Source organism: Camelus bactrianus, chromosome 1, assembly GCF_048773025.1.
Source record: "Camelus bactrianus isolate YW-2024 breed Bactrian camel chromosome 1, ASM4877302v1, whole genome shotgun sequence".
NCBI classification, from domain to species: domain Eukaryota; kingdom Metazoa; phylum Chordata; class Mammalia; order Artiodactyla; family Camelidae; genus Camelus; species Camelus bactrianus.
In genome coordinates, this window is record NC_133539.1 from 61,288,123 (window position 1) to 61,302,066 (window position 13,944).

Consider the following 13,944-nt stretch of genomic DNA (forward strand, 5'->3'; position numbering starts at 1 on the left):
TGTCTTAGCTGGGGTGGGGCAGACAGGTGGACCAGGAGGGGAAGAAGGTGGCAGAAAGGAGCTGCATTCTTTCTGGATTTCTCTTCTGTCTTCTCAGGTCACTCATTACTAGATGGGGTCAAACAGAATTCAGGTCATCGCTGTGGCCCTGGGGCCTCCCCTCCCCACCTAACACGCCCAAGGGGAAAAATCCATGCTCCCATTTTACAACATGAAGGACTGAGGTTGAATGGGAGGTGGAAGGGCTCAGCCTGTCAGGAGTACTCTGCAGATTAGCAGTGTAGTTGCAATTGAGGTCCAAGAGTTCTGACTCCAAGTGCTGGGTCGTGTCCCAGAGGGACCCCCTCAGCCCCTTCTCATACAGTCTTCCTTCCTCGATGCCCTGGAATGACTCTCTTCTCCCTCCAGACTGCAGAGCCCTTTATCCCAACACAGGGTGAAGTTCTAGAAGACAGTGTCTCACACCAAATGTAGGACCTCAGACTTCATGGCCAACAGGACCTCAGAGGCCTTATTGACAGGGGCCCAGAGAAGGCAAATAACTTTTCCAAGATTACACAGCTCCTGGGCTACCATTAAGGAAGAAGCTGGAAACAGAAACTAGACCTTTTGATTCCACATTAAAGTACATTCCAGCCATGAAATTTTGTGATTTCTTGACGCTGGTCCAACAAGCTTTCCTCTACTCTAGAGCTGCTTTCATCACAAAACTCTTGCCCTGAAATTCCCAAGGTACTTTGTCAGGTCACTGGCTGTGGCCATACAGCTTATGGCCTTGGAACTTTGAGAGGATAAGATTCTTCGGCAGAGCATTTGGAAATATATTCTGCAGCCTCATTGACTCCTTGTGGCCAAATCCCCAAGTCACCCTCACACTTCCCTCCTCCCAGGCCCTGGAACTCAGATCATCACCTTTCCCTTTCCCTTCTTCCAGCCAGATTCTTCCCCACCCCGCACCTCCAGTCTGGCCCGGGACATGGTCCTGGCTCTGGCTGGGATGCAGGATCAGAGGATGTGAAGACAGAAGGATGTTAAGGATCAGTCCTGCCCTACACTGGAGAGTCGTCTCCTCCAGACCTCAGGGGGCTGTTTTTTCTCTCTATTGCTTGAGGATCAGAGTGGATGTCAGGGCTCTCACTCACTTACTGAACACCTGAGATGTATATGTTCTCGGTGAGCACCGAGTATGTAGCAGACACTATGTTAGAGCCTTACTATCTCATGTGATCTCACATAACAGCCCAGTGAAGTAAGGATTATGCCCATTTTACAGATCAAGAGGTTGAGGTTCTGAAAATTCTTTAATTTGCCCTAGATTATAGAGCTAATAAAGTCTAAGATTAGGAATAAAACCCAGATCTCTCTAACTAAAATCCCAAACCCCAAGCACAAGGGGATAGGGCAGGGGGGAGAGGTTGTGGGAAGGGGGAAATGTGTGTAAAACAACATCTTCCACAGCCTCCTTGGCTGCAGGACCCAGGGGGTGAATATCAGTATGGAAATACCATATCTTCAAATCAAACTTCAGAGAGGAGAGGTCAGTGGGCAAGGGCGGGCAGGAGGGTTAGCTTGTTGACAACTCTGTCACACAACCTGCCAGCTCTCAGCATGTGCACTTGGCTGCATCCTGGAAACTACCCAGTCACACCTAGGCAGGTGGCCCGCCCCTGCTCCCCGGGTTGAGGAAGCAGGAAAGGTGGCAGTGAGAGGCAGTGGCAGGTCTGCTGGGCAGTGGTGGCCGGAGCCCCAGCCAGGATGGGCTCTTTCTGGGGCCTGACTCTGCCCCTTTTCTTCTTCTACTTGGGGGCTGGGGCCCCCAGGAGCTCTGCAGGTAAGGAGGTGAGAGGAGGCCTGTGCACTTCTCTCCGGACAGGGCTCTGGGTGGGAGTTACTGTACTGCAGCCCTTTGTGGGTGAGGGTAGCTCTCTTGGGTTAATTACAATCAACCCTAAAGCCATATGTGGAGTATTACTGTGGTTGATAAAGAGTACGCGGGTAGCAATGGGTCAGCTTAAGCATGTATGACCTGCAGTCCATACAAATGATGTCATTGTGAAGTTGCTGTAGGTTTGTCTTTATGCCCGTAGGGGTGTGAATACTTAGAGCAGGGAGAGTGCGGGGGAGCAGGGAAGTGCAGGCTAGTGATAAAAATCTGAATAAAGCCAAAGAATATGGCTTGATGAGATTCTTTCTCCTCCGAGTTTATTTTCTAGCACGGATTTCCTTTAAAAAACAGTTTTTGTGTGAAAAGTGTTACTGTAACAGACTGTTTGCGGAGAGTGAATCCTGAGAGAGGCAAGGCTTTTATGAGAGAGGAGAGCGAACATTGATCTGTAACAGGAACTGTGCTGAACTTATCACATGCATTATCTTTTTTAAAAAGAGACTTAATTTTATAGAGAAGTTTTAGGTTCACAGCAAAACTGAGCAGAGAGTACAGAGATTTCCTATGTACCCTCTGCCCACCCCTCACAGCCTCCTCCACTGTTAACATTCCTCACTAGGGAGGTACACATGTTACAAACAAGGAAACTACACTTTCAAATCATTCTCATGCATCATCTTTTTTTTTAAAGGCTTTATTTTTTAAGAGCAATTTTAGCTTCACAGCAAAATTGAGAGTAAAGTGCAAAGATTTCCCATATACTCCCATCACTGTCCTTTTAATCCTCACAATTACCCTGTGAGATGGATACAATTTTCATTCTTACCCTCCCCACGCCCCCACCCGTTCCCAAGGTGAGCAGACCGAGGCTTCTTACCAAGATTAAGTAATTTATCTGCAGAGCCAGGATTTTATTCAACACACACACACACACACACACACACACACACACACACACACACACACACCCCTAACCATTGGACCACACTGCCTCCAGCATGCACTCATGCTCTGCCAGGCTTGTGCTGCACACTTAACATTTAATTTAATGCAATGTTCACTACCCTATAAAATAGGGGTACCGTTTTACAGATGAGGAAATGCAGGCTTGGAGCCAGGAGACTTGGTGGGGTCACAAGGTTGATAAGCAGCAGAGCAAGCAGCAGAGAGGGGATTCAAACTCAAGGTCCAAAGTCCACATGCTTTCCTCCGCACCAGTTTGATCTGAGGAATGGGTCAGGAGAGCTGCAACATTCTAGAGCTGTAGAGGGCCAGGTGGGCTTTGCTTTGTTTGAGAAGACCCCTGATGGGTAAGAGACTTAGCTATGAGAATGCAGGAGATGAAGGGGCTATGGGTTTAGGAAGCATGAGGTTTCACAGCAGGATAACACCACCAGGCTCTCAGGAAGGGAAGAAAATGTGGCAGGAGGGGTCAGTGGACAGAACCCACAGTTTGGGCTTCTGGCTGTGTGGGCTGACAGAAAGGCTCTGCCTCCATCTGTGGGGACTGTGGAGGCCCAGAGAAATAACTCAGGCTTTGAAGTGGGGAGAAGGAAGTCTATTCCCGTAAAAGTGTGATTTGTGTGTGTAGATGCCATGACCCACCTAATACGCCTGTGGGTACAGCCTGAAACTCAGGCTGTGTTAAAGTAGGTGTGTGCTCTCAAGTGACTCCTTGAGTGGACGTGGTCAGAGAGGGATGCTTAGTAACCACCTGCAGGCTCTGGAGCTTCCTGATTCCCCTTCTCTGGCCCTTACCACCTGGCAAAGCAGGTATTGTGACCCTCTTTCAAAAGGGAAGAAATGGAGGCTTGGGGATGTCTACTGCTGGCTTTGCTGGTAGGAGACAGAGTCAGGATTTGAACCAGTAAATCATCAGACTCCAGAGTTGGTAAGCAACAGATGTGGAGCTGGAACCCAGTCTTTTGCCTCCTGGCCCAGTGCTCCTTCATCATTCAGTAGGAGACACAGGAGGACAAGCTGAGGACCAGTCCTGACACCCTGGGTAGAGGTGACCTCGTGGTCCTGAGCTTCCTCTGGGTTCTTGGGTTCTTTTGAGCCAGTAGATTTCAGGAAAGGCCATCCTACACCATCAGAACCCTGAAAAAGGGGGCTTATATTTTGATCTTTTCCTTCCAAGAGTAGGGTTACTAGATGAAAGACAAGCCTTCCACTTAAATTTGAATTTCAGTAATGAAGTATTTAAACTGTAAGTATGTCTCAAATATTACATAAGAAATACACATACTAAAAATTATTTGTCATTAAAATAATTCCTTGTTTATCTGAAATTCAAATTCAAATTTAACTGGGCATCATGTATTTTTATTTGCTAAAATGGCAACACTTCTCAAGAGGCACCTTGGCTCACTTACAGAGAGAGCTCTTCCCCCTTGGTAGACAGGAGAGGCACTCTTGTCAGCCCATAAAGGATCCTGCTGTAGCCTCCCTGCCCCAGGCAGTGAGTACCTGCTGGCCCTCCAGTCACACAGCCTCAGATGGTTGGCCAAGCAAGCAGAGATGTTCTGTCCTATGGAGAAACACTAGCGGCATCTCTCTAAAAGTGCAGTTTTGCCTCACCTGGCTCTCTGTTACCTGTGGAAGATGCCTGGTATGTCGTTTCTGTCGTGCTGGGGTCTCATCCCTGTCGTCTCAGGCCCCCATTCAGGAGAGGCTTGAGCAGGGGTGGGGAGCTTGCCTTTTTCCTTTGCTAGAGCCCCAGGGACTCTGCCTGCTCCCCTCTTTTGTGGCAGCCACCATCCACACTGTCTTGGAGTTTCCTCTCCCCCAGTCCCCCCAGCTACCTCTAATAAACACAAAAGCACAGGTGTTTCTTGTGTTTGAAGGGTTTTTACTTCCATGAGGAAACATTCACTGGATGAGGAAAGAATTGATAGAAAAGTGACAAGGATTCTTTCAGAAAGTTCCGAGAGTTATGGTGGCTGCTCCACAGTCTTGGCTCACTTGGACTTCTACCTTCTTTGTTCCCCCTTGAAGCTGGATCCTGGCCTCACACATTTGCTCTGATGACTTCAGGCTAATAATCAACTAGATTCTGGGGCTTGCTTGCCTCAAGTGGGCCATCAGAGGACATCCGTCAGGGTGATTCCAGTTCCGCGGCTGCCACGTGGGACTGGGCTTCCTGACAGTGCTTCCTTCTTCCTTGAATATATAGAAAAAAAGAGGGTAAAACATCCCCCCTCCCCACCCTAATCCCAGCAGTGCCCAGGGCATAAACACAAGAGCTTGTGTGAAGGCCGTGCCTGGGACTCACAGCTCACAAAGTTGGTCTTACCCAACACAGGCCCCAGTACCAGTGGATCAGGCCACACAGAGGTTCCTGCTGTGACTTCGGGGAGCAGGACAAGCTCTGAAGGAGTCTTCTGGACCACTGACCTCACTAAGACCTCTGATAGAACCTTAATCCCAGACAGCATCATTTCGGAAGCAGAGACCAGGGAAACTGAGACCATTTTTCCTGCAACACAGATCAGGGCCCTCATAAAAAGAACGCTTTCCAAGTCTACGGTTGTGATCACTACTCCTGTGGAAACATCAGCCACAAGCGGCAGCCCCACAGGAAGTGGAGTGACTGCAGCTGAGACTGTTACATGCGATCATCTCTTGAAAGCCATCTTTGACATCCTTTGCACCTTTGACAGCTCTGAAGAGGCAAAGAGAGTCATGGTTAATGTCTTGACATGGGCGCACACCTCCGCAGAAGCCGAGGCCCTGTCCTCGGAGAGCAGTGCCTCTTCTGACAGCTCAGCTTCAGCCTTCACCTCCTTCCAAGGCCTGTCCCCTGACATCACTGCTCTGGCTAAAGCCTTGGCTGCCAACAACATCACCAACATCGAGGTTACCAACTGCAGCGTTCTAGATATAGAAACAACTGCCCCCGTCCCTAGGACTTCAGATGTGGATCACAGCCCCACGGGAGGAAAGGCCCTGTTTGCCCCTGAGACGTCAGCTTTGCCTGACTCCACTGAAGCAAGATCACACCTCCCCAGGACCACAACCTCTGCTAAGGTCTTGTCAGCAGCCAGTGCCACAGCATCAGCCACACCTGATGTCACATCCACCATCGATAGCACCGCAGAAGTTGAAACAACAGCAGCCAAGGCCACCACCCCCAGTGGAAACTTGGTGACAGTCAGCATGAACCCCTTAGAAGAAAACTCAGTGCTCTCTGTTGAGACAACAAGCCACACAGAGGACTCAGGAGCAGTTACAATCTCCAAAGGGGCTGGGTCAACAGTGGGCAAAGTGACTTCCCCAGCTAGGTTCTCAGCCACAGTCTACAGCCTCTCGGAAGTAGCCACTATCGTGAGCTCCACCCTCTCAGAGCCTTCTACAACAGACAGCACATTTAGTGGGACTGTTCCCATCAGCAAGAGCCCTCTTCCTTCTGTCCATCTGACTACGGCCAGCAGCAGCCAAGAAAAAAGCACCACCTTAGCTAAGACCACAGCCTCAGTGAAGACTTTGAAGACAACCAGCACAGCTCAGGGGAAGCCCTCAGCAGCCATGCCCACCACTGCTCAGACAAGGTGGACAGATGTCACTGCAGGTAAGTGGCTCCCCCATGTGTGATCTGTGGGGATTTGGGGTTTGGAGTCTCCAAGATGTCTGTATGTTTAAGGAGCAGGGAGAAAGGAAGGACTGAGAGGCCTATTCTGAGTCCTGTCTTTAATGCTGCTTCTTTATGATCTCCTAAGTGCTTCTTACCAAAATCAGAAACAAGCAGGGCTAAGGTGGTGGATGGAAGAATTCAGTGTTGGCAGTGTGGAGAAATGGTTTGTGACCTTGTCTCAGCCCTTAACCACCTGAGTGACCTATGACAGATCCCTCTCCCTCTCTGGGCCTCAGTTTCTCCACGAGTAGCTGGAGGGGGTTGCAATGAGGTCCTTTCCAGCTCTGCCCTTCTACGAGCATAACTGTTGAGTAGCTATTGGGTACCAGGCAAGGACACAGATTTTATTTAAGACACAGCTCTCATGCTCTGAAAGTCTCTGGTTCAGCCAGAAGTGCTCAGAAGGTACCATATGGGCAACTGGTCCCAGTTGCTGCCCTCCGAGCAGCCGGGACCTCTTGGAAGTGGAGCTCGCTGGATGCACATGTTGGGATTGGTGCCATAGATGGTGATTTAAACTAAATAAATTAATTGGGTAAAAGTTGGGGAATTTAAAGTCACATCTCTGAGAAAACAGATACTTCTCAGGGCAGAAGTCCCTTGTCAGAGGCTGCTTGGTCAGGCCAGCTCTTAGTCAGCCTGTAGCCTTCACTTCCACTTCCAGTCACTCTGTCCTCATGTCTCATCCCCACGGTATCCTCAGCTTGCCCTATCTTTCTGAGTAGGTGAAATAATATTAATCACAACCGCTTTATTGAATATCTTGCATTTCAGGCAGAGATGGTATAAAAGTATTTCACAACCAGTAAACATTGGCACCAGCTGAACGTTCTCTCTGATGTCAGGCAGTGTACTATGAGTTTGCATGTTATCTCTTCTAATTAAGCCTTTGAAACCACTGTTTGAGGTGGGTATTCACCCCATCTGACAGATGAGGAAACAGATTTAAAGACGGTAAAAAGGTAGCAGTGAGATTCCAAATGAAAGTCTGATTCCAAGACTCATAGTCTCCCACTGTGCTTTTACTTGTAAAAGCTCAATTTATTGGGGGAAGGGTATAGCTCAGTGGTAGAGTGTGTGCTTAGCATACACGAGGTCCTGGTGTCAATCCCCAGTACCTCCATTAAAAACTTTTTTTTAATAAATAAATAAACCTAATTACCTCCCACCACCTAAAAACAGAAAAACAACAAACATGGACACTTCCTAAAAAAAAAAGTCAATTTATTAATATATATTTTTAAATGCTTTATTATTTATTGATTAGATGATATACTCACATGATTTAAAATTCAGTAAGTGTAAAAGGGTACATACACCATGAAATGTCTTTCTTCTACGCTGTCCCCCAAGTAGCCAGTTTTCCTTGCACACGTAACCGATGGCATCACTTTCTTGTGACTCCTCTTCTGTACGTGAAATATGTATATGGAAGCATAAAGAAGAAATCTATATCTATATAATATAGATAGTATCTTTCCTCTTCCTTTTTATGCAAGGGGAATGTGTGATAAACACAGATCTGCTTCTAGTATTCCATTTTGCTTTGCCATAATTTACTTAACCAGTCCTTTATGGATGGACATTTTGGTTCTTTCCAGTATTTTGTTATGACAAATAGTGCTTCAGCAAATCTTACATTTTTCACATATGTTATTTTCTGTAGAATAAACTTCTAGATGTGCAGTTGCTGGATCAATTCTAATAGTAATCTGATAGGATGAAACAACTACAGGGTGGCAGGTAAAGGCAGGAAGATCAGGGCTTAACAAAAGACAGAAGTTGCCTACCAAGCTGCTAAGTCAGGAAGGCTGAATTGAAAGCCCTCCACCAGCTTAGAGCTGGACGAATCAGCCGAGCCCATCCCCTCAGAGAGCCGGCCTCTCTGCAGCATTCTCTCAGGCTGGCCCCTTCCCTGACAGCCCCATTCAGGGCCTCCAGGCCTTGAGAACATTCTAGATCCACTTTCATTTCTCCTTCCTCACAGCGTTCTTTTGACTTCTCCAAGTGTGGATTGGGTCTTTAGCCATTTCCTTCATTATTGCTGGGAAGACACATCCAATTATTGGAGAGAAGAAATCCTCTTTCTCTTTGTGGTGAGTAGCTGTAAAATCCTGTGTGAACACAGACACATTAACCCATGTATGCAAAAGGGGGACAGAAGCTGGGTAGCAGAGTTCACATCTTTTTTTTTTAATGGGGGTACTGGGAATTGAGCCCAGGACCTTGTGCATGCCAAGCATGTGCTCTACCACTGGATATACCCTCCCCCAGACCCCTCACAGTTCGCATCTTGATTCCTGAACTGACTTACCCATATTTTCGTCTTCCTACTGTTTTCAACTTGCAGGTGGGGATGGAGGCTTCCTCCTCCTAAGGCTGAGTGTAGACTCCCCAGAAGACCTCACTGACCCCAGAGTGGTGGAGAGGCTGATGCAGCAGGTGAGTGGGCACTATCTGTGCTGGGGAGCAGAGCAGAGTGGGAGGTTCTCTGGGACTCTAGGGAAGATCTGCAGGATACAAAAGAGCCACTGCTACACTTGGGAGGGTATAGTTTCTTATGGAGAATTAGGAGCAAAATCTAAGGATCCCTGCCTGACGTTTCTTTTGCCTGTTTTTCCCGAGTTCTGAATTCCCCTTCTCTGCAATGTAAAAAATTATTTCTCTCAACCAAAATTCCTCAGGCCCTAGGAAGATCAGGCCTTCTGGCTCCTGGGAGTAGGTCAATGATACTAATGGGCAGATAGGCAGGACTTTTGGTTGCAAGTGGCTGCACCCTACTCATCATTGCTTACACAGACAAAAGGTATTGGCTAAGAAACTAAGAAGTGGCTATCCAGCTTCAGTTATGGCTGTATCCAGCAGCTCAAACTTGATCATTAGGATTTCCTCTTTCTCTCCTCTCAGCTCTGCTCTCTTCGTTCCTGAGTCTCTTCTTATATAAGGAAAGGTGGCTGTGACAGCTGTAGATTCAAAAGGCACTGCCCTCTCCCAAGATCTGCATATCACACTAGGGAAGGACTGATCTCATTGACTAGAACAGCCACCACAACTGACAGTCTGACCGGAACCACATGGAATGGGAAGGAGAATCCCCAAAGGAAACAGACATGCTAGACAGGGGGAAAAAAACTCTAGATGGGGACCAAGATTATATTTATACAGTAAGTTGGGAAAATTCTCCTAAAACCCAGATCACTGGACAAAGCTTCTAGGGGTGTGGAATTCTGGGATCAGGGCTTTGAGGGATGGTGCGAGCCATTGGGAAGTTAGAATGAGTCAGCTCAGGCTAGCTCTTGTGCCCACATCTTGCTGCCAGGGGATGATGGGAAGAGGGAATGTCTGGGCCCTTGAAGTTCTCTTAGTGGAAGGGGGTGCCTATCAGGACTCCTGTAATAAGGAGTTCCCTGAACATGGCTTGGGGTTTTGAAGTGAGACAGCCAAATAAATGACAAATGCCCACAGTGCATGATGATCCAAGTAGCAAGTGTGAATCCTAGTTGAATCCTAGCCAGGAATGTGTCAGACCCAAGCCCCTCAAACTGGAAACTATTTTAGGAGGTCAGAAAGAAACCAGGGAGATAGGAGCAGGTCAGGAGATGAGGTGCAGGAACCAGGCCGTGCAGGTGTTGGGCGTCAGTTCTTGTTGGGAGCTGGCCACTGGCGAGGGGCTCAGGGGTCAGACAAACAACAAGCTTTGGAGGTTGGTAGATCTGAGTGTAGATTCCACTTCCTAACAGTGTGACCTTCGGTAAGTTACTCCATATTACTTCCCTTCCCTGTTAAATGAGGTTACTGTGAGATTTAAATGACGTGAAGCACCTCACCCATGCTCAGGAGGTGTCCCTGGCCTCCTTATATGTCCTCTGTCCCTTCCTGTCCTTGGCCTGTGGTGAGTTCACAGGTCAGAGGGGCTGGAAGTACCACCTGATCCTTTTGCCCACCAGCTCCACCGTGAACTGTGCTTGCCTCTCGTCCGTGTCTCCCTGCTGCGTGTCAGGAGGAGCTGAAGAACATCAGCTGTGACCCGGCATGGCCGTGCGCTGAAGAGGGACAGTGCTGCCTGTGGCCCGGGCCCCACTAGGACTGGAGCCATGTTACTGCTTGAGATGTACCTGGAAGTTTCCCACGTAGATCAGCAGGCCTGAGGCCTTGCCCTTACTTACAGGGCAGTGGGACCCTGGCTCACATATGCCTCACGTATGTGTGTAGGGAGGGGGTCTTCCCCTACACAGATGTCCTGGAACCTCCCCTGGCACATGTGTTGTGTTTCAGTAAAAAGTCACTTGATCACCTATCTGTTACCTGCTGTGTGCTTCCATCCTACATTAAAATTACACTCATTGTGGTCCAGGGACACATTTTGATGATACTGGGACTTAGTGCACCCTCACTGCTACCTCCCTCCTTTATGCTCCTCTGGTTCCTGGTTTGGACCTTGATTACAGCACTAACTGGGGCTGACCCCGGAGCCTTTTGAGCTGTGAGCTCCTTCAGAGCAGAAACCACATCTGTTTATCGATGTCACCTGAACTTAGCCCAGTGCCTGGCCCATAGTCAGATCACAGAGAATGCTTGTTGAGTTGACTTGAATTTCAAATTCTCAACACAGGCAATACTTAATTATTCCTCTTCTCATAACTCTTGTCATGTTACTTTTTAAAATTAAAAGTGGCTAATTTTTTTCTATGGTAGAAGTAAAACTTGCTTATGATTTAAAAATTTTGAGAAAATCTGAAAGGACCAAGGGGAGGGGAGAAGAAATGAGATGGGGGGGGGGGGAAGAGAAAGAAAAAAATGTCTAAAATCCATCCTACCCTTAGCTGTCGAGAGTTGTCTAGTTGTATCTCATACAACTATTGTTAATGTAGGTGTTCAGCCTCTCCGCATGGATGGTTCTAGTGGATCTCCACCAATAGATACCTTACATTCAACATTTCCAAAATCAAAGTACTAACCTTTCCCCTAAACCTGCTCTACCTGCGTCTTCCTCATCTCAGTTAATGTCAATTACTTCCTTCAGTTGTTTAAGCCCAAATCCTTGGAACTATTTCCTATTCCTCTATTTCTTTCACATTTTATATCCAATTCATGAGGAAATTCTGTTGGCTCTACTGTCATCAAAATACGCCCATAATGTGACCTCTCCTCACCATCTCCACTGCTCTCACCGTGGTCCAAGTTGCCATCACCTCTCACCTGGATGACTAGTATCCTCCCACCAGGCCTCCGTGTTTCTACCCTTGTCCCCCATCCCTTGTCTAGTTCAGTACATCAGCCAGAGCTGTCTTTTTATAATGTAAGGCAGACTATGTCACTCCTTTGCTCCAAACCCTCCCATTTCTTTCAGAGAAAAAGCCACATTCCTACAATGGCCCGCAAAACTGTAAACCATCTGTACCTCTCTGCTGTCCTCTTGAACTTGTTCATGACACACAAGCTACACTGACTTCCTTGCTGTTCCTTGAATGCACAGTCCTGCCTCGGGACCTTTGCATGCATTGCTCAGTCTGCTTAGAATGCTTCTCCTCCAGGTATTCACTTGGCTAACTCCTCCTCCTCCTCCTTCAGCTTCTCAGTGGGTCTACCTGACCACCCTCTTCTGCTTTGATTTTTCTTCATAACACTGATCACAACCTAACCTAATACATATTTTATTTATTTGTCTTATTTATTATCTCTCTCCCTCAACTAGAATGAAAGAGTTTGCACATTGCAGGATCCCTAGGGTCTTGGACAGAGCCTGGCACATAAATATTTGCTAAGTAAAGAAGGAAACAGCAAGACAACTTGCATATTGCTCCAAAAAGGGAAGTATGTGTATTCATTTCACCCTCTTCCTCTAGAAGTGTGGGGCAGAATGAGTTTTATAAAGTAGGTTGGACAAAAATAATTCAAACACTCATGCTGGCATATTTGTTCAACACCTACAATAAAAGAAAGACTGTGTTGTGTGCTGTGGGGGGATTAAAGATGTCTCTTCCCACATGGATTAAAGTTAGTAGGGGGACGAAAACTCCTACTTATGCTTAGAAGCTCAGTTCATCCAGCACCTTCTTGTGGTGGCTTTCCTCAAATTCCCTAAAGAGGAACTAATTTACTAGTCTCTTTATGTTTCTGTTATAACACTTAATATGCTATATCATGATTGGTTTGTTTAAGTTTTTAAAATCATACATGCTTCAGGATATGCACCATGTGGTTTTGGTCTCTGTAACCCAGAACCTAGCACAGACCCCTGCACATGGAAGGCACTCAAATGTTTGCTAAATGACTTAGGTGATGGGCCATGTGAGCAAATGACCATTAAATATGAGCTCTGATTGGTAAGATAATGGCATTCAATGTTGAAGTAACAATATAAATTTAATGATATAATTATTTTTAAACTGCACTATAGTGAGGCATGAACGGAGAGCAGTTTACATAACACTGCTGTTATATAAATCCAATTTTTAAATAGTTTTTCTTCTTTTTTTTTGGATAGTTTTTCTTTTCTTGCTTTACATTTATTCAAACAGATAATACCTAATAAAGTGGAAATTTTCATCTTAATTCTCTCTAAATAAGTATATACATGTATATACAGTACTGATTACTGTTATTATTGGAAGCAAAAATTTTGTAAAATATGGGATACACCAATTAGAAGCACTTAGGAATTAAAGTGTGTAATTATGCTTCTGTGTGTGTGAGAGAGAGAGAGAGAGAGAGAGAGAGAGACAGAGAGAGAGAGACAGAGAGAGAATTACTGGAGATGACCAGTTAGCAGAAGTAATGTTACCAAACTAGCAAGAACCAGAAGTGCCTGGAGAAAATTCTCCAGTTATTTAAGATTCAAAGGTGTGTACATATGGGGTGAAATGCCACATTATCTCATAACAGCAGGGTGGGTGTGGGCCTAAACAAGGTGGCCTGTCTAAAGTCACCGGTGACTCAGCACAAACTCAGGAGGTAAAGAACGCAAGGCCATGATGACAACATTAGGTGGAACTTTTCTGACAAGAAACTTCCACTGAAGCTTTTTACTCTCCGTAGTTTTGCCTTTTCCAGGCTACTGTTGATTGGATCAGAAATTGACAACTGATATAAGCTGGGCCAATCAGATTCTCTCTTTGTGGACTTGGGATATAGGACCAAGAGGCAACTACCCAGTTTCTACACAGAGTTGGAAATGAGGTGCTCTAGACACAGAGGGTGTGGATTGGTTGTTGCCGGAGCTGTACAATGTAAGTGTAACGTTCTGCCTGCTAAGGGAGAGAAGGATGAGGTGGAAACTGATCAGTGGCAGGCAGAGTGAGACTGAGGGACTACAGGGTGGAGCAGCTCAGAAGACTCCACCTGGAGCCCAGGAGAGGACAGAGACAGTGCATCAGGGGTTGAGTACCCTAGGTCTAATGATGGGGTGATTCCTGGGAAGGGAGCT

The 13,944-nt window shown here is 46.7% G+C and overlaps 1 protein-coding gene across 2 annotated transcripts; it reads left to right on the forward strand.

Annotated features, from left to right (window-relative positions):
• Positions 1 to 1,576: 1,576 nt before the first annotated feature.
• Positions 1,577 to 10,813, forward strand: MUC20 (mucin 20, cell surface associated). 2 transcript variants are annotated; one of them, XR_006726535.2, is made up of 5 exons: positions 1,577 to 1,831; positions 5,190 to 6,455; positions 8,506 to 8,614; positions 8,869 to 8,960; positions 10,466 to 10,505. XR_006726535.2 is itself a non-coding variant. In XM_010959330.3 (4 exons), the coding sequence occupies exons 1-4, from the start codon at positions 1,756 to 1,758 to the stop codon at positions 10,526 to 10,528; spliced, it is 1,497 nt and encodes a 498-aa protein (XP_010957632.2). In that variant the 5' UTR covers positions 1,580 to 1,755; the 3' UTR covers positions 10,529 to 10,813. The 2 variants fall into 2 exon arrangements, 1 of the variants encoding a protein (XP_010957632.2); XM_010959330.3 differs by lacking the exon at positions 8,506 to 8,614 and having other exon boundaries at positions 1,580 to 1,831; positions 10,466 to 10,813.
• The last annotated feature ends 3,131 nt before the right edge of the window (positions 10,814 to 13,944 follow it).

Coding starts and splice junctions, on each gene's coding strand:
- MUC20 (XM_010959330.3), top strand. CDS start 1,756: ATGGGCTCTTTCTGGGGCCTGACTCTGCCCCTTTTCTTCTTCTACTTG. Junction 1,832..5,189: donor GGCCCCCAGGAGCTCTGCAG/GTAAGGAGGTGA, acceptor TACCCAACACAG/GCCCCAGTACCAGTGGATCA. Junction 6,456..8,868: donor GTGGACAGATGTCACTGCAG/GTAAGTGGCTCC, acceptor TTCAACTTGCAG/GTGGGGATGGAGGCTTCCTC.